The sequence below is a fragment of the Oncorhynchus kisutch genome, linkage group LG11, assembly GCF_002021735.2.
Source record: "Oncorhynchus kisutch isolate 150728-3 linkage group LG11, Okis_V2, whole genome shotgun sequence".
Lineage (NCBI taxonomy): Eukaryota > Metazoa > Chordata > Actinopteri > Salmoniformes > Salmonidae > Oncorhynchus > Oncorhynchus kisutch.
Window position 1 is genome coordinate 61,882,904 of NC_034184.2, and position 24,719 is coordinate 61,907,622.

General features: G+C 40.3%; 1 protein-coding gene across 10 annotated transcripts in view; it reads left to right on the forward strand.

Moving 5' to 3' along the window:
* Nucleotides 1–24,719, forward strand: part of LOC109899456 (anion exchange protein 2) — a 78,732-nt gene that overhangs the window by 29,235 nt on the left and 24,778 nt on the right. Inside the window, exons 2-5 of one of the 10 annotated variants that reach the window (XM_031836040.1) lie at nucleotides 791–937; nucleotides 4,220–4,273; nucleotides 12,906–13,093; nucleotides 19,471–19,554. In XM_031836040.1, coding sequence (XP_031691900.1) covers nucleotides 19,495–19,554 — 60 coding nt within the window. In that variant the 5' untranslated portion in view covers nucleotides 791–937; nucleotides 4,220–4,273; nucleotides 12,906–13,093; nucleotides 19,471–19,494. Of the gene's footprint in view, nucleotides 1–790; nucleotides 974–4,043; nucleotides 4,274–12,905; nucleotides 13,094–15,712; nucleotides 15,866–19,470; nucleotides 19,555–23,102; nucleotides 23,223–24,719 lie in introns of those variants that run through there. The other 9 variants (XM_031836042.1, XM_031836037.1, XM_031836036.1 and 6 more) reach the window with 9 other exon arrangements.

Genomic DNA, 24,719 nt, shown 5'->3' on the forward strand with positions numbered 1-24,719 from the left:
GAATTTGACTTACCACGGTTTGTACCAAACCCTGAATGAAATTTGACCAACCACCTTGATTCGGTCTTAGGTAGCAAAATTTGAAATTTGTGTTTTTACATTGGATAAAAGCATTTTGAGGAACAATGGGAAAGTAATTCTGCTTTGAAAGTTGATAAGCTGGCCTTTTGAATGTTTTGGTATCTACTGGAGAGCTCTCCTTTGTCTACACCCATTCAGCGTTGTCCACACCCTCTTAAACCAGCCCCACCCATCTCTTTAAGGATTCACATGTGAGGTCACGTACTAAACAGTGAGAACTGTGGTAAAGATTAAGACTAAAAGTGGTACAAGTAGTAGCCTACAATTAAGGAAAAATTCCAGGTGAACAAAGTGTCCCGATATCTAGTATTTAAAAATATTTTCTAAGTGTATGGATCTCTACAGAAGCTGTAAACGGTACAGCCAAGCCAAACGGTTACTTGCACAGTAGCAATATCAGATAGTGTCAATATAAATAAAATGATATACATTATGTACAATAACAATATCGGTAATAGATGAGGTAGTTGTATGCATACAATCAAGGGTAAAGTGGCTGAGCAGCAGGATAAAAAGGTGAGAGTCATTTGAATAAAGGCACTGCAGATAGTCCTGATTACTGGTCCATCCAAACCAAGCATGAAGAAGGGAATCTATATTTGGAGAGCCTGTTTCTGTCCTGCCCTTGATTTTGGTGCAGGGCATATGATGTCCATAGCCTCTTCGTCACAAAGCTCCCTGATCTTCTCAAAAAGATACGTTTGTCTAGCTGTGTCCAGGTGGTGCAGGCAGACCATCTATGGGAGGAAGGATGTCTCAGCAGCTGAAACCTGGTCCCGACTGAGTCCGAACGCTCCTTGGCGGCAACAACACCAGGCTCCAGAGCATCGAGGCTGGAAAACAGGAGAAAAAAAATGTGAGCTCAGTAAAAGTTGTGCCAGTCATGTTGGAGGTAAATTAAATGATCAAAACACGTTGTTTATGCTTTACATATATCGATTCCTTGTAGAGACACCACACCGCTGATTTTGTCACATGGGATGGCAGCAGCTTTCCACCAAGTGTTTGTGTCCTGGGTGGCGTCCTGGTAATACTATTGCATTATCCTCTGCGTAGTTGTTGAACTTCACAACTCGCTTCAAGTCCTCATGCTTCAGGTGTAAGCTGTGCTTGCTTGGGTTAGCTCTCTTTTTGATGTGAGGCATTAAACCATTCTCCTTGTTTGACTGGTGGAGGAGAGTCAGGCGTGTGCTACTGATGCTCAAAGACATATTCCAGATACAAGTATTTTGGCATTATTATACATAGATAGCCAGGTGTGTCTGACGGTGATTATGGCTATGTAATCATCTTGCGAAGTGTTGTCTTTTGTTTAGACATGCTAGCTAAATAATTAACCATAATCCTAATCCATATAGTACCAGCAATACAAACCGATTGTCATAGCTAGCAAAAGTTAACCAAATAGGTTCAATGTTAGTTAGCTAGGTAACATTAGGCTATACCTAGCAATACAAATGTCATTCTGAGAACGTTACTACACAGATAGTACATGTAATGTTAGCTAGCGAGCCAGCCATCTAATGTCAGCTAGCTAGCTAAACAGGAAGCTTTAACTTGGGGTATTTTGTTCAGACATCTAGCTAGCTCAACAATGACCCATAATCCCAATCCATTTTTTTATTTTTTTTATTTTACCTTTATTTAACCAGGTAGGCAAGTTGAGAACTATTTACAATTGCGACCTGGCGACCATAGAGTACCACCAATACAAACCGATTTGTCATAGCTAGCTAAAGTTAACCAAATAGGTTCAATGTTTGTTAGCTAGCTAGCTAACTTTAGGCTATAACTAGCAATGTGAAATGGCTTTCTGAGAACATCACTACACACAGATCATAAATGTAATGCTAACTAGCGAGCCAGCCATCTAACATCAGCTACCTAGCGAACAGTAAGCTTTAACTTGCAATGAAAACAACTTTCGAACAAAATTAGGAACATATAATATCTGAAACTGTAACTGTAGACTCTTAAAAGCAGGAAATGCATCACCGATGCTTCTACTACCATTACTTCCAATTAATCTTGTTTGGATTTTTCCCTGACCACTGTGGCTGCCATTTTTAGACCATTCTGGAACTTTGAGGGTTTATGACATATAAACTAGTAATTTAATAGGATATCTGAAAATATAATATTTCTGACAGTATTTGATGTTTCTGAATAATAATAATAGTTATGCTTTATGGTTAGTGCATGAACCTAGGATGGCAGCAAATTATTTCTAATTGGTTTTTGTGGGCTTTCTCCATTCTGATTGCTTTATACTGTTCAACCGAACTTCAACCAAAAATAATAGGAGGACACAACTGACAGTAAAGTAGTCTTATTTGTAGAACATTGCATCAAAATATTATTTTGTAGCCTCATGCTGGTACTCGACCAATGGTTTCCAGTTGTAGTTGGGCTATTTGTTCAATTCAAGCATTCGCTTCCAGAAATGTCATCAATTTCTTGTTCTAATTTATAATTTACACACTGTCATGTTTCTTTTGTCTTTCAGTATTTCATTTTTTTTGTAAACAAAAAAATGGTACTTTTGCCACTAGACAGCAGCCCGACGATTTTCGAGGTCTCTACTCCCGAAGTTGTAGACTTGTTGTGCTTGCAAGTTACCTAGCTCAGCTGTTAGCAGTTTCTTGCTGGTGATTTAAAAACAAATGATTTTATATAATTTACTGAATTATTTAATGTAACAAATACAACATATAAAATACTGTTAGAGGGTACAATAAAAATCCACACCAGTGCGTGGATAAATACCGGTAGGCCTATGTAGTAATTAAGCAATAATGGAATTATCATTTGACAAGCTGAAGCCAAAGGTGAAGCCAAGGGCTGGTGCTTGCCTCTTAGGTGGAGAATGGGATGTCCCACTCACATCGTTGCCAGCTAAAATGGCACTCCAGCACTGGAATTCTGAGTGTTTATGGTTTCCTTGGTGAATTATTAGATTCATGTTCATTCCTGGGCTAGCTAGGAATGAACATGGTACAGGAGAGATTGTTGCACAGGTCGTAGAGGCTGACAGATAGGTTTATACAACTTCCGACTGTTGCAAACCAAATAGTATGGACAAATAATATGTAGATGTTTATGAATTTCCTGCCTGGGCTGCGGGGACAGTGGAATTGACATTCACACCATGTTATTTTGCGAGAGTTATTGTCCCACAACTCCTGCATATCAACCAATCAGCATCAAGGATCCAAACAACCCGTTTTATGAAATATGATATACGGCCCTGCCCTACGCCACCGTTTGTCATTGTTCAGCACAGAATTGCTATTCAGCTCAAGGTCCAGTTGATTGTATGTCATGGCAACCAGATTTTGTCGAGCTCTCTTTCATGTTGTATTGTCAATGTCTACAGCATTTACTACAATGCTTGCCCATTGTGGCACACTATAATCAAGCATTATTGTTGGTTTCGCCTGTGTCAATATAGTTGGAGCCAGACATCTGAAGATTGGTGGACTGCTTCCCTGCATTAATCTATTGATGATGTCATAAAAATGATATATTGTAAGGCTGAGGTATTTCCTAATCCAGGGTCACATTATCTTGTATTATTCTGGTGGGATAGTTATCACCACACATTATGGCTGTGTTGCTACTTTGACGCTAGAGGTGACAGTTTTCATCACACAAGATTAGCTACACGACTCCATCACTTTGGCCTTGTTCTATTACAAGGAAATAAGTGTTATCTGTTTCTTTTTTGAAATTCCAGATAGAGGTATAATGTTTATACAGTAGTTGATTGTGTTTTGTGTTCAGTTCATAAGCTATAGGCCTGTTCAATTGCATCTAAAAAAAAGTGTCTGTGCTTGTCCAAAGCCTCTGACTCAGAGGCTTCGGACAAGTCGTCACTGACTCCAGTCACATGGCTACTTGTCAGCGGGCTGCAGGAGGAAACATAATCCTGAGGAGGAAGGCTGCATTTATCAGTCTGTGACTGTTAGTGTGAGAGGGAGCATCTGGGGGAACAATAAACTAGGCTAGGAGCCCACCACGGCCAGTAAAGCCACACAGAAAGCCTCTCTAATTGCAGCTTGCTTTCTGTCTTTCTTTTTGTCTCACGCTTTTCTTTTTCTTTCCTTCACTTTGTCCGGTTCCTGGTCTCCCCTCACAGCGGCGTTCAGCTTTGCACTACAATGTCAGGCTCCCCTGCAGGAGGCACACAAAGGTACAGTATAAGGTTTTTGAAGTTGTCTCAGTGGTGACTTGTTGAAAGTTTTGATACCTGTCCAGTTTGGCTGTTTTCATGTTACTTTTAGCCATTTACTTTGAATTGGATTTTGTCTGCTTCATTCATTTTTGTGATTTCAGTTTAATACCGTACAGCAAGGTTAATTTGGTTAGAGTTGCTTTGTGCTCTAGTCTGATAAGTAATTCAATGAATTGAGAGTAAAGTTTCCCCTTGTGGACCTGCAGAGGTTTAGGTCTCTCCAGAAAAATAATCCTAATTTCCTATCATATTCCTGTCCGCACTGTTTGTGCTCTTCTAGTTAAGTGGCTCCAACAAACACTCCGCCACAGTCGTATAAAGCTCGAAATAGACTCTTTATGAACTTGTTTTCAGCAACACACATGGTTTGCTAAATGGCATTTTGAGTTCACGATAAATGCATTTGCTTCCCTCAGAGTTCTTTGTTTGCTCTATTGGAGGATTGGGCATTTCTTTTCACTTTCTGAAAACTCTCCCCTGTCTAGTTCATTCATGGTCAGTAAGTGTAGACAGTTGGTACCTAGGCTACATTTTAGGTTTTTCTTCTGTAGTCTGTCTGTACCTTTTTTAGTGCAGGGGTGTCAAACGTAAGGCCCGCGGGCCAGATCCTGCCTGCGAGCTGATTCAATGCAACCGACAGGTGGTTTGATGAAAACATTTTTTAAAATTATGATGGACTTACAATACAATCTCTTCACTAGACTGTCAGGTAGCATCAAAGTCCAGGACAGGTGCTCTGTGTGAAAGATGCTATGAAAAACAGTAAGATGCACTCTGAATGACCTAAAATGATTAATTCCATATTGGTCTTTCACGGTCTGGCCGAACCCAAACTGTACTGTGCAAGTAGGGTAATAGTAGTCCCACTATTAAAACAGATAAATGAGGCTACATTTGCTTTGGAGGTGTTGATACCTAACCTGTCCTGTTTGGCTGTTTTCATGTTACTTTTAACCATTTACTTCGATTTGGGTCTTTTTGTTTTTGTCTGCTTCATTCAATGTGAGTTTTTGTGATTTCAGTTTAATACCGTACAGCAAGGTTAATTCGTTTAGAGTTGCGTTGTGCTCTAGTCTGATAAGTAATTCAATGAATTGAGAGTAAAGTTTCCCCGAGTGGACCTGCAGACATTTTGTTCTCCGATGACACTCACTCCAGGTTTCAGCTTTTTTGGCTCTCAAAGTCACACTTAAAAAAATAGATGTTGTGATATAAATAAATAATATAAATAAATGTGATATTTTAAGACTACAACAATGCTTAAACCACTTCAGGTGACCACTTTTGAGGTGTGGGAAAAATCTAGAAATGTTGATTTTACTTTGTTTTGTGTAGTTACCCTTTAATTCAACTGTACAGCACTGTTTGGCTAGCTGTGTTTCTGTAGCGCACATGGATGGAGTTTGCAAAACAAATGGCCACTGGTTTGGTGCAAATAATCATAATTCTGCCAGGTAGGCATAGGCTACTTTGTAGCTAGTTAACATTTAATTGAGAAGGTTTTTGGGAAAACCTGTCCATCTACCAGAAGACAGTTAGGACTATCATTAGCATTGCTATATTTTTCCTGTTCCTTAATTGTTTGAGACTTGGATGTTTTACTTCATATAATGAGGCATGTCTTACCTTGCTTCAAAGTAGCCTATAGTCAAAATCCCACCATAGAAACGTGGAGGCAATTATTTTGTAGAGACTTCCTCATATGCGCTCTCCTGTTCTGTTGATTTTCAAATCAACATTTTTTTCATTGTCTAGCAGTCAAATGCATTATCCTAGTCATATTAGCAACCTATGATAGTTGTTGCATCTTTAGATTTCCCCTATTTTGAAATTACTAAAGGATATTTCCATCTCTGTCCATGAAACCTCTCGCATGTGCGGTGGTGTGCATTTTAGAAAGGTGTCTTTCTGCAAATTGCATTTCTGCTCTTAAAATGTGAAGAAGTAATAGTTTATCAACATTTTAAGCTAAACATTTGTATCTTTTCCATCAGCCTTATAAATTGATATGGTATATGCCTACAACAACAACAAAAAGTAAGGAGCCACGGTAAGTTGCTAGCTAGCATTTAAACGTATCTTTATAAAAAAAACAATCTTCACATCATTAGTTAACTACACATGGTTGATGATATTACTAGGTTAACTAGCTAATCCTGCGTTGCATATAATCAATGAGGTGCCTGTTAATTTATCATCGAATCACACCCTACTTCAACTTCGCCAAACAGGTGATGATTTAACACAATCTTTGCACAAATGTACCTAACCATAAATATCAATGCCTTTCTTAATCAAAACACAGAAGTATATTTTTTTAAACCTGCATATTTAGTTTTAAAAAATGAATGTTAGCAGGCAATATTAACTAGGGAAATTTCTCTTGCGTTTAGTGCAAGCAGAGTCAGGGTACATGCAACAGTTTGGGCCGCCTGGCTCGTTGCGAATTGTGACCGTAATTAATTTGCCAGAATTTTACATAATTATGACAACATTGAAGGTTGTGCAATGTAACTGCAATATTTAGACTTAGGGTTGCCACCCGTTCTATAAAATACAGAACGATTTTGTATTTCACTGAAAGAATACACGTTTTGTTTTAGAAATATAGTTTCCGGATTTTACCATATTAATGACCAAAGGCTCGTATTTCTGTGTTTATTATAATTAAGTCTATTATTTGATATTTGGCAGAGCAGTCTGACTGAGCAGTGGTAGGCAGCAGCAGGCTCCTAAGCATTCATTCAAACAGCACTTTGCTGCGTTTGCCAGCAGCTCTTATCAATGCTTGAAGCACAGCGCTGTTTGACTTCAAGACTATGAACTTCCGAGATTAGGCTGGCAATACTAAAGTGCCTATTAGAACATCCAATAGTCAAAGGTATATGAAAGGTGGTCGACGCGTCATAATTCCTATAATAACTACAACCTAAAACTTCTTAACTGGGAATATTGAAGAACTGGGAATATTGAACCACCAGCTTTCTCATGTTCTGAGCAAGGAACTTAAACGTTAGCTTTTTTACATGGCACATATTGCACTTTTACTTTATTCTCAAACACTGTTTTTGGATTATGTAAACCAAATTGAACATTATTTATTTGAGACGAAATAGATGTTATTTATGGATTATATTAAGTTAAAGTAAGTGTTCATTGTTCATTCAGTATTGTTGTGATAGATATATATCGTCCGATTTAAATCGGTATCAGCATTTTTGGTCCTCCAATAATTGATATTGGTATCGGCGTTAAAATCTTAATTGGTCGACCTCTCGTCCACATTCTCCTGTGTCTTGGAGCCTCCCAATCATTAGAAATTGGAGTTGATGAACTCAATTCTGTGAGTTAGGCATTGAGGATTCATAGATGAACACCGTGTATTTTGAGTTAGGTTGGTGCTGGCCTTAAAGATTTATCTAAGGGACACCTCACACTTGAGCAGAAGTGCTATCACTATGCTGATGTAATGTAGCCTATAGCCTACATATTCTATGCTAACCCTGCAAAACCACATCTAAAAACAAGTTGTTTTCAAGAAAGATAAACCCTGTCCCTAAAACAGGAGTCGCATACACTAATATAGCCTAAGCATAGACTAAGTAAAATCTTAAATCTTAAGTATATGTTGTGTCCACGATGAGGTTTCCACATTATAATTGAGTGTCTATTTGTGGAATGGCATTTTCATTGGTAGTTAGATTTCTTATTGAACTGCTTTTCCTGAAATTATTCCTTTTTGATTGAAGTATGCCAGTATGTAATCTGTGGTCTATACTTTTATGCCACACAATTTAAAGGCTTAAAACTGTCCAACTGCAACACAACATGTTTTTACTACCACTTGAATTGAGGCTTCCAAGAGTTATTGGCTTGTCATGTAGATTGAGCCTACAACAGCTTCTTATAAGCTTGAGTGGTACTGACTGTGTAGACTCAATTTACATGTTATATTAAATCATTTGCAGATATCAATACTACTACAATACCTACTCTAAACTGATCAGCTGCTAGGCTTTGCTTTAAGTGTACTCTTAGCCTATAGCTTACTGCATATTGCGTGACCCAAGTTCTTTATAATCTCACAGAGCTGTCATGCTGTGCAAATCATACAGGCCTAGGAGGCAAAATGCAAATCGAAATGTATGGGTTTTAACTGCAGTTATTTATAAAGTGGTGAGCTTCCCCTAGGGGGGCATTATTTGACTCGAATTCAGACTGTTTTCAGAGCAGGTCCTTATTGTTTTATCAATTTAAGTGGACACGGCACAGATGCTATTTGATTCCCATGTCTGAGACATTGGAAGTTTACTGGTATGAGTGGGAAGTTGGGAAGCAAATAGGCCTACTCAGGGCTCTAAAGTGCGACCATTTTAATTGCATATGCTCCTAAATATTTGCGAGCACCAGTGCGCCTAGAAAAATGAAGGATTCTTGCTTTATTACCTCAAATATGTTTCATTGTGCGCCTAAATTTCTTTGTGTGAGCCAACAATTTAGGCGCACACGTGCTTCTTATTAATAAAAAGTTGGCGTAGAGCCCTGCTACTGCTTAATGGAAGTAAGCAATTAAGTTGTTTCATGGAACTCTGCCACTGGTGTCATAAAGTTGTAAATACCTTCACGTCTCCTGTCAGATTCAAACTACCCAGGTAACTAACATTGATTTGATAGAGTATTAGAAATCAATATTTTACTATTTGAATATTTTTTTTGTAATTTTACAGCACTGATCCATATTTTGCTTTGTGAAAGCAGGTAGACGTCTTGTGATAGCATTAGAATGGAATCTCAGACATTGATGAGGAGTTAGTTATGGCACCATAAGGTTTGTGTACCAGGTGACTTAAGGTGACATCAGAATTGTGGAAACTCTGGTGACTTGACTAAACATAGATTAGAGAAATGGAAGACATTACATAGCTTTATTTGCCAGTACTCTTCCACTCTGCAAGGGAAATAGTGCAGAAGGCTGCAAAGGAGGCCCCAGGGCTAGATGACCAAACCTCAAGCAGGAAATGCTTGCTCATGTAAAGGGTCTCCTCATCCACCTGTATTGCCATATCATAGACTAGTGATAGTGCAAGCTAGCATGCTAGCTGTTCCGGTAGACTTCCAGTCATTGCGTTTATGCTAGTTAGCATTGGCTCCAGGGTGGTGAATTTAATGCGCAAATGTTATCAGCCACATTTCTTTCAAACACATGTACATGTTTTGTAAAGTTAAAACAACATATTAATGTGTTCTATACCTTTTCAAGCAGGCAAGGCCTCCATCTTTCTCTATTGTTTGAACCAGATATTGAACATATGCTGTACCCTACCTCGCTTTCACCACTGTAGTGTTGAAATTCTCTCTTCGAGATGACACACACACTCATATGTATGTTTTTTAAATTACTTCTTCTTTTTTTATACATGTGGGCTTTGGATAAAAAATAACTGCTCCCAAATGCTCTGTGTGACCACCCGCCTATGTCTACAAGCCAGCCTAAATCTACCAGCATTTGACTGTTGTTAATTTCCCATGCTGATTGGCTCACAAAACTACCTCTACCTTCATACTGGAACGCAGGAACATAAAATGTCTATCCATAGTTGCCAGAATCTTGCACTATCACTTTAACCTATTTCTTCAGGTTATGTTAATGCAGTAGCAGTTAAGCCTGGGACAGAGGTTATGTTATCAAATTTTATTTGTCACTTGTGCCTAATACAACATGTAGACCTTACAGTGAAATGTTTACTTACAAGCCCTTAAAACCAACAATGCAGTTAATAAATAAATAAGAAATAAAAGTAACAAATAATTAAAAAGCAGCAGTAAAATAACAAAAGCGAGGCCATATACAGGGGGTACCGGTACAGAGTCAATGTGCGGGGGCACCGGTTAGTTGAGGTAATTGAGGTAATACGTACATAGGTAGATTTATTAAAGTGACTATGCATAGATAATAACAGAGTAGCAGCGGTGTAAAAGATAGAGGGGGCAATGCAAATAGTCTGGGTAGCCATTTGCCGTGCGGTAGCAGAGAGAAGTCTATGACTAGGGTAGCTAGAGTCTTTGAAAATTTTAGGGCCTTCCTCTGACACTGCCTGGTATAGAGGTCTTGGATGACAGGAAGATTGGCCCCAGTGAAGTACTAGGCAGTACGCACTACCCTCTGTAGTTTCTTGCGGTAGGAGGCCAAGCAGTCACCATACCAGGCAGTGACGCAACCAGTCAGGATGCAGGGTGCAAGGTGCACCCGCCTTTTGAGGACCCATGCCAAATCTTTTCAGTCTCCCGAGGGGGAACAGGTTTTCTTGGTGTGCTTGGACCATGTTCGTTTGTTGGTGACGTGGACACCAAGGAACTTGAAACTCTCACTCAACCTGCTCCACTACAGCCCCGTCGATGAGAATGGAGGCGGGCTCAGTCCTCCTTTTCCTGTAGTCCACAGTCATCTCCTTTCAATCTTAGGATGATAAATGTCCCATATTCAAAAGTCTGGAAGGCTGATTGATTGCAGGCTGAAAAATATCAGATCCCTGAAAACGTTATGACATGGCTGGATAAATCCACTGGGCAATTTGGCTCTGCATTGATTTCCTTTCATTGTGATTGCTGTAATTTCATTTTTTTGGGGCTTTGTATTATTTGTATTATTACTGTGTTCATATTGTTATCATAATGGATGTTATTACAGTCTTGCCCTGGGGTGCATAAGCCGTTTCCCATGGTTGTGTGGTTAGGAACCCAATGTACTGTAATTCTAACTTTATCCCACTGTTGATCACTCCCCTTTCCTTAGTCAGCAGGGGTCTAGTTTTACTGAGAAAGTCCTATTTTAAGCACATCAAAACAGTTTTTGGTTCTTATTGTGCAGTTTGACACAGTCAATTTTCTCATGTCTCCTACAACTGTGCGGTGTGTGTGTGTCACGTGTCATTGAGATATCTTGTCTCAGTGCAATTGACTTGTTGATCATTTAAGATCTCTGGTACATGGAATTAGTCATTTTCCTGTGCCTTTTATGTATCAAGCGTCTTGGAGTAGTGTTGATCTAAGATTAGACCGGTCCCCCCTGTTCATGCAATCTATTCATTGTGATATCAATGGCAAAACTGATCCTAAGTCAGCTGTCCTACTCTGAGACGCTTGATGCATACGGCCCCTAATGTCACTCCCTTTCCTTGTCCCTCTTGAACTCCACTTATGATTGGGAGAATTAACATTTTTGAACAAAGTGTTCTCTCTACAGCCCACAACCTCCAAACAACAGCACGCGTCATGGCCTAATCTCTATATAGTTGACTGTACTAAGTTATGAGCCAGGCTACCTCTTAAGGACCTTTTCTTGCAAACAAGGTCATTGATATGATTATGCCCTGGCTTCAGTGAAGCACTTTGATAGTGATTGCCAGGAAAACTAGGCTGCCTTTGACGGAACAGACAGTGTTTCTAACGGCGAGTCTTGCGACTCTGGTGAGAATGGCCCAACGTGAACAGCCACCCTGTTGCAGTGCACTACTTTTGACCAGAGCTCTATAGTTCTTAGTCAAAAGTAGTGCGCTATAAACAAAATAGAGTTCCATTTGGGTCGTACAGATCTCCTCTGCTATAGCTGTCTGAATGAAACGGCGCATCTCCTTCAACAGACACACAGAGCCAATGTTTGACTCACGCCAAGCTCTCTGTAAGCTGAAACCATTGACCACCTGGAATATCAAAGGGATTGAAAAGGGTAAAGCTTTCTGTTGATGTTCTCTTCGACAGGAATACATTAGGAAACATTATTCAGAGTAGGTTATACAGCATGCACCAGCATCTGATTCCTCACAATCAGTTTAATGTTGGCTGCCAGTTATCTTGAAATGGGTACAAAAACTAATCAGAAATGCATATTATGCAGTACAATAATCACACCAGACTTTGATGTTACACCTCTTGGTGCTGCACCACCACCAGCCCTGTCTGTCCTTGCTTCCTGTCTGTCTCTACTGTACCCAAAGGCTCCTGACCTGCAGGTATGGGTCCTGCAGGGGTAGGCCACGTGGCCCCAGTCACGCGCCATCACTTATCACAGCCTCTTCTCAACAGTAGCAAGCCCTTATCTGGCCCTTATCAGACAGTGGTTGTAATGACCTTGGGGGTGGTGAGGAATTACAGTAGAACTGGAGTCCTCCCCGACAGGGACACAGTAACAAGACACGTGACTAATCATGGTTAGGGGCCCTGTGTCTAAGTCTGAGCTTGTGCTGACAACCTCCAGCCTTTAGGCAGGAATCAAAGATGAATTATCATCTTCCTAACCAAACAAGGAATCTGTCATGACCTTTGTGTTTTGTGAGAGTAGTTTTATTGTGCTGTGTAAAAACAAGATGACTCATTGAGTTTAGCACTGACTTTGCTGACAGCATCTTTATTGAGGAAAAATGTACTTACTATGACTGATATGTGGTTGTCTCACCCAGCTATCTTCAGATGAAGGCACTAACCCAAGTCGCTCTGGATAACAGCTTCTGCTAAATAACTTGTTTAAAAAATATATATAAATATATTTAAAGGTTTGTTTTAAGATGCACTTACATATTTCTGTCTTTCCCAGGTTATGCTGCCCAAAAGCTATCTGAGTCCGAGTGAGAAAGAGAAGGGCTGAAGCCACACCGTTCCCTAAACCTGTTAGCTATCCAGACAGCCACAGCACCAGCACCCATTCCACAGAGGAGAGGAGCCATGAGCAACCCCAATGAACCCAGCAATGTCACAGACGCCTTGGCATCAGTCATCCACATTGTAAGTCCATTCATTCATTCACACTGCGATACAAGTTCAGTAAGTCAGGTCATCCTAACAAACATTTTCCACACAATGCAAACAAACACAGACATCAAAGAGACCTGTGATTTGACAGTCATTGACATCAGTAAGAAATTGCGTGTCAACATACAGTACCAGTCAAAAGTTTGGACACTCCTACTCATTCAAGGGGTTTTCTTTATTTGTACTATTTTCTACATTGTAGAATAATAGTGAAGACACTGAAATAACACATATGGAATCATGAGTAACCATAAAAAGGGTTAATCAAATCAAAAATTGATTCTTCAAAGTAGTCACTCTTTGCCTTGACAGCTTTGCACACTCTTGGCATTTGTCTAACACTTTTTTGGTTCCTACATGATTCCATATGTATTATTTCATCGTTTTGATGTGTTCACTATTATTCTGCAATGTAGAAAATAGTTAAAATAAAGAAACTCTTGAATGAGTGTGTCCTAACTTTTGACTGGTACTGTACATTGATATATTATTGCTCCTGACTATATATTGTGTTTATGCTAATTGAATATTCTCATAAAACTGCAGTGGTCCTCTGCGAGAAAGGCATTCATCTGATCTCTGATTGCCAAACGTCCTTGTTTCTTTGTACACGTGACACACATTCTCCCTATGCTAGAGTTCTGCTTCGTCAGCCTCTCCAGTTCACTGTGTTTTGGAATGGGAGTGTGTTTTTTGGTTTGTGCCGTTCCTCTCAGAGCAGGGTATATACAAATCCATGCCCTCACTGGGATTAAATCCCCTGACTCCAGGCAGGTTTAGGGATATTTTTATTAATTCTGACTTCTGAATTGAAACATGAAATGTTTTTCAAACCATTTCCCTTGGGCCCCATTTGAGAAGTGCCTGCTGCCCTTATACGACCTTATGGGGTGGAGATTGGCTTGGGGAATCAAGTATGTCGAAGGTTACACCAAGCCAAGCAATTTCCTTCCACTTTTCTTAAGCCAGCGTCTATTTAGAAATGAAGCTGTACTAGGACCAAAATATCTTGTTGTATTTCCAGGCCTTTCCAGTGCCCGGTTTGTAATGTGGGGCAGAATGGGCACTCCAACTTAACATATTGGCATCAGTACTTTTAGAAGCTCGGTGCTAAAGCATCTCTGTGGTTTAGGCTCAGAGCAGAGGCCAGCTGGTCAAGGTCAATGGTTAAAACTAAATTCCAGCTCCCTGGGGTCCTCTCAAAATAACAATCTGAAGAAGATGAGTAAGTTGCTTTGGGTAGTGTTGAGAGAGGCCGTGAGGGTCATTCAAAGAAAGAAAAAATGTTTTCTGGGCAATCAATGAGGAATAAATACACGTCCTCTTTATGGTTTCTTCAAATGATTAATTGAGATTGGATACAGAGTTTATAGCAGATCTTTAACCTTTACACAACAAACAAAAATGAAATGAGCATTGTCTATGGCCAAGCATCCATATGTGACCCACACAAACATTCTCCCACGACCCTCTTAAGAATGCATGCATGCACACGTACAGTAGACTCAAACACATGCACCACCACACACAGTGCAAGAGCGGTAGATACTAGAACGTCACTCACTGCTCCACCACTTCAGGAAATGCCTGCTTTCCCTGAGCTATGCACATTTTTTTTCAGTCAGCTGCTTCCTATCCCATGTTACACAATCATGTGGCTGTGGCACTAGACAACCCCCCCCAGGACTGGCCTACTGCCTCTTAGTAGGTGGACTCTCCAAGACATAAACAACTAAGAGTGAAAGGACGCTCATGTCCTGAATACCTCCCTGTGTTATAATGTAGCGGTAGTTCTGTAGTTGAATTGTAATGTCCCTGCTACACATGTCTGAGTTGCAGAGGTGCAATGCAAAACATGAACATATAGTAAGTTGTATGTACTCTGTGATATGGACGGGTATCCCAGTGGCGGTAATGGCTAATTATGGCCTACAGATTTATCTACCGTATGTCTGGTTAATGTGACAAGTCTGCTGTTTTGTGACATTACACCGACCTTATTTAACCTTGGTAAATCTGGGCTCTCTAAACCTTTTCCTGTCCAAGGACAGATGGCTTGTTGATGGACGGCTTTGAGGGCTGTGATTTGAATAGAGTCTGCTGGTAATCAGATTCAGCCCATTAGTCAGTTCAATCATTTCAATATAACTCCGTTACAAGGCTGGCAGCCAATGAAGCGTCTTTATAATCTCTTACGGAGAATTCAGACGATTGTCAATACATACCTAAGCTGCTATCCAATTGATGTGTTTACAACTTCATGGCTGCAGATGTTGTTTTCTTTCTTGTACATCTGCACGAAGCTGATAGCAAACCGACATGTCTTTTGTCAATTTAACTATTTGACTGGAGGTGAAGCTGTCATTTGTAATTTTCCTTGCTTCCTTGCTCTTCAGAGTTAATAATTCACCGTTCAAACGATGAGTGTACATGCTTGTATGCAAGAGAGAAGAGCGAGAGTGTGTGTGTGTGTTTAAGGATAGTTTAGATAATCCTATTTGGATTTTGGAAGGGTCAGTCAACGTTGTGAAACTGGGGTTGATGTCCTCTTCCTGCCGCTAGATACTGCCCTTTTGTCATGTGACTGGAGGCAACCAAAAGAGACCGTAGACAGAGGTTGAAAATGTGATTACTGTGTGCGGTAGTTATTTGTACTTATCAAGCAAAAAAATACGGTCGCTAGAGATAATGCCGCGTGAGAAACGAGATTGGACTTTGATGGAGTTTCTTTACACAGCAGCAAAGGTGAGTTATGAGTTTGAACACAAGGTAACATACAGCAACATAAAGAGTCACATGGGCATTGATTTCCTTTAGAAGCGCCTCCATGTGTGTGGACATGAAGAGACTTTTCCTGTTCTATGTCTACATACCACGTGCACTATATTGGTTTTAAAGGCTGAACAAAAAATATAGTAGATAGGTCTACACCTGACTTGTAGTAAAAGTGAACACAATGGGGTTCGAAACTGAATGAATTTGTCCTTTTTTCCCTGACAACATTTTGTAATGTGTGCAACAAGTGAAACTTGAACTTTGCAAAGATTTGTTGCGACAACAACTAATAATAATAAAGATTTGTTGCACTGTCCAATTCCAAAGGCGTCTGCGACGGTCTTGTTATTTTGTCAACAGCCCATTGACTGTTTGCGTGAGTATGTGAATGGAGGACAACATTTCTTCTCATTTGTTGTCTTAATCAGTGATTTGCTGATAGTTACCCCTCGACTGTCAACAGATGGAGCACGCTAGATATCTCTGCAGGGGAATGTGGTCAGTCAGTGTCTTGTAAAACTCCTAGCTAATGGCTGCCAGAGCCGTGTGTGAATAGTGTTGGACAGCTAGAAGTGGCAAGGCATGCGTCCTTAATGGCACCTTATTCTCTATGTAGTGTGCTACTGTGCAGGGAATAGGGTGCTGTTTGGGACACAGCTGTGGTGTGAGAGGATTTATACAATCAGCATGTTGTGAGTAACACCTCCCCTAGAAGTGACCCCATTAGAGAATAACTTTAGAGGAAGGCGTCTGGCATGACAAATCGCCAGCCTCTTTTGTTTGTCCTTCGTAAAGGGATTAGAATTAAGAGTCCCCGCACCCCAACCCCCTTCCTCCTCTAAGTCACAGTATGACAGTATCCAATGTCACTGGCTATCATCATGCAAGGGATATCACATTAATAATAATATATTTATATAGCGCTTTTTATTACATGAAGAATATCAAAGGCGCTTTATTTATTTGTTTATAAAGAATGAAGTTCATTGATAGTTCATGGGCTGCATGGACAAAGATCTTCCACAGAGGCGGGTGGATGTCCGGATGACATCCGACTCGCACTAGGACTAGCTCTACTCCACTATCACTTAATCAGTGTGGGAAAGAAAGCGTTAGCATTGCTGGTCTACCCCTCAATAACGTTTAAAGCATAGCCACCCTCGATTTTGTCAAGCTTACTTCCTCACGTTTCACTGCATGTCAACAACTAAGAATCAAGGTCAGTGGTTGAAAATATTATTTGGTGGGCACTTTAATCAGACCTCAAAAGTGAAGGGAAGCAACTTTGAGGAACATTGGCCTGTTTACCCAGATGGTACCACTGGGGCGAAAGAGACAGTGGTCATATTTACACACAAGGCATTACCTTCAAAGACCTCTCCAACAGATGGACATGAGATCTCCTCGTCTGGCCTGCTGCTGCAGGAATGCAGTGACTCAACGGAGTATTACATGATCACTTACTACTCTATATCCGCCACTGTTAACCTGTCCTTCTGCTCTGAGTGTTGCTGACTGTGTGGGATTTCAGCCACCTCTCAGCTCCTCTAATCCTCTCTACAGCCTCTGTGTAAGTGACTAGCTGAGTACTCACTACACTCACTTTGCTTGTAACAAACCTAGTATACGTTAAGCAGACAGTAGGGGTTATTGCATTACTGAGATTAATATTTCAGTTTGCCCAATCTATCTGGTTTACTGTATTGGGGAACTCTAATTAGATATTTGAAAGCTTCCTCTATCTCTTTTCACTTTCCACACGGCAGATTTGATTTCTCTTCTTGTGTGTGATGTTTATTTTGATAAGTTTTGTCTACCTACCTGGTTCCTAAGAAGGTCCTGAGCAGGCTTCCCCAAACCATCAGTACGACCAGGGTAAAGCTTCAGTATGACAACTATGAGTGTTCATGGTACCTACAGAATAGTTTAGAAGAAAAATAAACGCACACCTATTTAGGCGAGGTGCTGGCTAGCGGAGTAGAAAACTTGAAAATAAAAGAGAGCCGCACACTCTAGGAGCTCGGATACAAAAATGTAATTACCAATGTTTTGACAGCCTACAGAATCGTATCACCAACCTCACTTCAGGGCATTGTGGAGGTCACTCTGCGATCCAAGTGATCTCCACTTTGACCTTCAAAGTGTTCTACAAAGCCTCCGCTTCACCCTGCCCCCCGGCTAAGCAATGATAAGACAAAGGCAGAGCACACTGCATGTTCACATCTACCCAGCTCGTCTCCTATCTGATCACTCAGTACCTTCAAATGCAATGACTCATGAGATACAGTTCTTGCTGGGTGCAGAGCCAGAGACCAATGCACTTTAATTTTACGCTTTTAAGTCTTCCAAAGCCACACAACCATTGTGTGCCATTGTGCTCTAACAATCCATTGCGGTCTGAACATGTCCAATGTTTAACCCCAGAACAATAGCACTTGGTTGAGGCGTTGTGGTGTAACTAATAACTGAGTACCATTTCAGGACATTCAGGTGTTATATCCAATCAACGTTTTTACAAGTTGTGGAAAAGCCCCATTTGCTGATTCAATGACCTATATGGCACATGTTCTCTCCTCCCACAGTACAAGGCTGAGAGAATGTGACCTATATCTTTATGTAAAAAGAAAAACGTGAGTGAGAAAGTTGCGGGTCAAAGAAACCAAGACATGCTAACCTCTAACCTCTCCCCCGCATTTTATTTTTTACCTTTTTTTAAACTAGGCAAGTCAGTTATGAACAAATTCTTATTTTCAAAGACTGCCTAGGAACAGTGGGTTAACTGCCTGTTCAGGGGCAGAACGACAGACTTGTACCTTGTCAGCTCGGGGATTTGAACTTACAACCATTTGGTTACTAGTCTAACGCTCTAACCACTAGGCTACCCTGCCGCCCCGGCATGTCTTGGACCTTCTGTAACTTTCATTATTCATTCAGGATTATCCGTAAGCATGGTAGTATCCACATTAATGTAGACGTGTTTAGAAATATATTATATTCTTATTTACAATCAAAGTGATGCCAAAATGACAACATTATTTACCATTAATTTCTATTGGGCACAATATCATTTGAAACACAACCAAAACAAACTGCAAATGCATCCATCAAGCTTGTAGCATCTAGGGCTGTTACGGTGATCATATTACCGCCACTCCGGCAGTCACGAGTCATAACCGCAGTTAAATTCCACGTGACTGTTGATTCACGATAATTAGGCTACTCCAAAACTGCACTTGCTAACAGCCATTAAGTCACTAATGGTCCTTCTAATCACACTGATATAAATGCAAATGTAATCGAAAATCAAACACTTCATGATTTAATTTAATAATCTGCAGAGGTAACAATAGCCGAAACCAGCATTTTAGAAAAATCTGGCCCTGAAAAACTTGCCTAGATTTTATTTTATTTAACCGTTATTTAACTAGGAAAGTCAGCTAAGAACAAATTCTTATTTAAAATGGTGGCCTACGGGGAACATGGGTTAATTGCCAGAATGACAGATTTTTACCTTGTCAGCTTGGTGATTCAATCCAGCAACCTTTCGGTTACTGACCCAATGCTCTAACCACTAGGCTACCTGAACCACGTCTTCCCATATGGACAGAAAAGAGCAGACGATCGGAGCGATCCCATCAGATCCAGTTGGTCAAAAACAGGTAAAAACTGTTTCTAAAACATGGTCATGGATGTGTTTTTTTTTTTTTTTAAAGCCAAACACAACGGCAGCCATTTGGAATAATTTTGGATTCAAGTCAAATGTGAGAGATCAGCTAATAAATATGGATGAAGACATTTTCCGAATATGCGAGAAGAATGGTGAGCTTCTTAAAGAAGAAACGGGACCTGAAAGCAAACCCCGGTACCCTTGATAGTGTGTGCCGACACCGATATGACCAGCTATATGGCAGAGAAGGAACCAGACACATCTGCTGACCCCCTGTCATGGTGGCGGGATATAACCACTCTCTCGTTTACCTTTATTGGCTCTGTTTGCCAAAAAGTATATGTGCATGTGTGCTACCAGCACTGTGTCAAGAGAGGGTGTTCAGCACGACAGGGAACATAGTTACCTCTCTCCGGTCTTCACTGAAGCCTGACAAATTAAACATGCTGGTGCTTCTTAATCGGAACCTTAAAGCCTAACGTTGGCCAGTGCTATAGCCTATGATAGTGGACTGCAACATCTTTGCAAAAAACATACCTTATTTATATAAGGTCCCACAATTAACAGTGCATGTCAGAGCAAAACCAAGGAATTGTCTGTAGCGCTCAGAGATAGCTTTGTGTTGATGCACAGATCTGGGGAAGGGTACCAAAACATTTCTGCAGTATTGAAGGTCCCCAGGAACACCGTAGCCTCCATCATTCTTAAATGGAAGAAGTTTGGAACCACCAAGACTCTTCCTAGGGCAGTCCTAGAGCTGACTGCCCGGGCCAAACTGAGTAATCTGTGGAGAAGGGCCTTGGTCAGCGAGGTGACCAAGAACCCGATGGTCACTGACAGAGCTCCAGTGTTTCTCTGTGGGGATGGGAGAACCTTCCAGACAACCATCTCTGCACCACTCCACCAATCAGGCCTTTATGGTAGAGTGGCCAGACAGAAGCCACTACTCAGTAAAAGGCACATGACATCCTGCTTGGAGTTTGCCAAAAGGCACCTAAAACTCTGTCTGAAACCAAGATTGAACTCTTTGGCCTGAATGCCAAGTGTCACGTCTGGAGGAAACCTGGCACCATCCCTACGGTGAAGAATGGTGGTGGGAGCACATGCTGTGGGGATGTTTTTAGGGTTGCAAAATTCCAGTAACTTTCCCAAAATCTCCAGGTTTTCCAGAAATCCTGTTTAGAAGATTCCTGGTTTTACTGATTTTATTCCCTTCTGATTCCAGGAGTTTTCCAACCAGGATTTCTTGAAAACCTGGGAATTTTGCGAAAGTTGCCAGAATTTTGCAATCCTAGATGTTTTTCAGTGGCAGGGACTGGGAGACTAGTTAGGATCCAGGAAAAGATTAACGGAGCAAAGTACAGAGAGATCCTTGATGAAAAGGAAGAGCTTGAGAGTATCTGCAGAGAAGAATGGGAGAAACTCCCAACTCTCCAAATACAGGTGTGCCAAGCTTGTAGCGTTATACCCAAGAAGACTCAATTCTGTAATCGCTGCCAAATGTGCTTCAACAAAGTACTGAGTAAAGGGTCTGAATACTTATGTAAATGTGATTTTTATTTTATTTTAAATTGAACAAATTAGCAAAAATTTCTGAACCTGTTTTTGCTTTATTATTGGAAATACATTTTCTTCATATTATGTTTTATAGGAAAGACCCGACTTAAAATAATGGTTTCATTGTGATGGTGTATAGGCTATTAAATGTATTTATTAGATTTTTAAATGTAGATGTTTCAAAGGTACGCATCAGGAGCTTGCATGTGTGGAACCCCTTTGTCAATTAACGGTCAATTACCGTGACACCAGAAGTTATTTGCATGACCGCCACAGCCCTAGTGTCATTACATGCTATAAATGTGGGACCAAATACTTTATTTATAAAAATATTTAGGGGTGTCAAATCATTTTGACCTCTCCCTTTTAAAGAAAAACATGTATTACTTGTTAGACAAAATCTCTTTCTCTGAGCAATTGTATTATACTGAACAGAAATATAAATGCGAAATGCAACAATTTCTAAGATTTTACAGAGTTAAAGTTCATATAAGGAAATCAGTCAATTTAAATTAATTAATTAGGCCCTGATCTATGAATTTCACATGACTGGGAATACAGATATGCAATGGGCCTCAGGATCTCGTCACAGTATCTCTTTACATTCAAATTGCCATCGATAAAATGCAATTACGTTCATTGTCTGTAGCTTATTCCTGCCCATACCATAATCCTACCGCCACCAATGTTGACATCAGCAAATCGCTCGCCCACATCACACCATACACGTGGTCTGCGGTGTGGGGCCTGTTGGATGTACTGACAAATCCTCTAAAACGACGTTGGAGGTGGCTTATGGTAGAGAAATTAACATGACATTCTCTGGCAACAGCTCTGATGGACATTCCTGCAGTCAGCCTACCAATTGCATGTTCCCTCAACTTGAGACATCTGTGGTATTGTGTTGTGTAACAAAACTGCACATTTTAGAGTTGCCTTTTATTGTCCCCAGAACAAGGTGCATCTGTGTAATGATCATGCTGTTTAATCAGCTTCTTGAAATGCCACACCTGTCAGGTGGATATATTCTCTTGGCAAAGAAGAAATGCTCACTAACAGGGATATAAATACATTTGTGCACTAAATTTGAGATCATCTTTTTGTGCGTGTATGGAACATTTCTGGTATCTTTTATTTCAGCACATGGGACCAACATATTACAGGTTGTGTATATTTTTGTTCAGTGTAATATAATTTCCCTTTTTTTTGCATGCAATGTAGCTCAGTATTTGAAGTATTTATTTTTTTACAGTCATTGCTCGTCTTTATCACGGGTGTCAATTTCAGACCCCACTGTGTGTGTATATATACACAGTATAGAGTATATACCCCGAGTGTACAAAACATGAACACCTAGCTCTTTCCGTGACACAGCATTCACCTGGTCAGTCTGTCCCTTATTGATGTCACTTGTTAAATCCACTTCAATCAGTGTAGATGAAGGGGAGGAGACCGGTTAAAGAGGGATTTTTAAGCCTTGTCACAATTGAGAAGTGGATTGTGTATGTGTGCAATTGAGGGTGAATGGGCAAGGCAAAATATTTGTGCCTTTGATGGGGTATGGTAGTTGGTGCCAGGTGCACAAGTTTGTCAAGAACTGCAACGCTGCTGGATTTTTCACACTCAGTTTCCCATGTGTTTCAAGAATGATCCACCACCCATAGGACATCAAGCCCCATCCCACTCCAAGGCCTCTGACAGAGATTTAGGGTCTAAAGTACCTTGGTCAATATTGACACGTACCAAAGTTAAAATGAGGGAGGTGAATGCAAGGTATTGTTTGAGGACCATTCAAACACAGCTTGCCCTTTCAGGTGCTGTTGGTTTGTCCTCAGAGCGAGAATAAATGCAGAGTCTTGTTTATTCTAACACGGCACAATCATAAGAGAGAGGTTAGTGCCAGGTTGGGAGATACAGTTCCGATTAGCGCATCACGTGGTCACAGGGAGAGGGCTCTGCTCATTCTTGTGTTTTTTTATATAGGGTGTTGCGATTCAGAGCCCCACAGTGTCGCCGTAGATGAGGGCATTGCCACTTGCCTCAAACACCACTCCTGACTCCCAACACTCATACCACAGGTCATCCCATTGAAACATGAGTCTGGTAAGTCCCTTAAATCACGGATGGAAGAGAAGGAGAGCATATTTTTTGTCTTTCTATTGCTGGTTCTTTTGCTGTAATGGTTTGTTATTGCACATGTTTTTGGTTGTGGGAAATAGTTTCACCTCGCTGGCAATCCCTTACACATCCTCTCTAGCTGTCGAGATTGACTGTTAACCGCTGTGCACAGTAATGGGCTAAAAGCTGTCTTTACTACTGGAGTTCCTATTGAGTGGGGATGTTTTTCAGGTAGACTTGGCTGTCATTTTCTAACTGAACTTTGATGCTTTATTGAAAAGTAGTATGTGGTTAAGATTGGCAGCACTACTCTTGGATGAAGTGCCCATCAACTGGAATTCATGTGTTGATTGTATTGGAAAGGACTACAGACTATCAAAACTTTCAAGATTTCGATTGTAGCTTACACATCCAAAGACTGGAGACTGTCACAGAAAGCAACTCTCAAATGTGTTTCTAATGGAGGTCACTGAGGTAAGGGTGAGGGTTTAATTAACATAAAGGGGTTCCACACATGCAAGCTGCTGATGAGTGCCTTTGGAACATCTACATTTTATAAGTGTATTATAAACAGGTTGGTTCGTAGTCTGAATGCTGATTGGCTGACAGCCGTGGTATACCAGGGGTATGACAACATGTATTTTTACTACTCTAATTACGTTGGTAACCGGTTTATAATAGCAATAAGGCACCTTGGGGGTTTGTGATTTATGGCCAATATACCATGGCTATGGGCTGTATCCAGGCACTCCGTGTTGCGTCGTGCATAAGAACAGTCCTTTGCCGTGGTATATTGACCATATACCACACCTCCTCGGGCCTTATTGCTTAAAGAAATCAATTTAATTGCCTGTACACCATTACAATAAATCCGTTATTGATTTTAGGCAGGGCATTTTAGCTCGTACACACATGGAGTGGTTATTCTGTGTTCAGCTTAAAAAGTGATTATTTGAAACAGGTTATATGTTTAAGTTATTTGGCAACTTGAGTTGTGAATGATACAAACCTTAATGTCTTATGAAATGAAACAAACACGGGCTGCATGATTCCACTCTATTGATAATGTAAAAAAAGGGGGAAAAATGTCTTGTCTTAGTGTAATTGCCTATTATGTGTGAAATTAGTTTTGATTTAAATTGGCCAATATCAGCTGGGCAGGCTAAACACCACCACCACCATTATATAATGATTAAGCTGTTTATAATTTAGCATACACACAATATTTCTTTCTTGAGATAACAAAAAGCAGCATGGTGACATCAGCATTGTGACAAATAGTGGCTGTAGGCTACATATAGACATTTTTGTATTTTCATTTTTTTTGTTTAAAAGGGTTTGTTATAAAGTTAAAGTTCATGTAAAAAAGAAATATTAAAAACACTGAAATAGTAATACATGTAAAGCAAAAGCACAGGTGAGGAATAAATAAGACACTTCTAATTATATAAATAAAACCAAGGGAAAATGATCATACTGCAC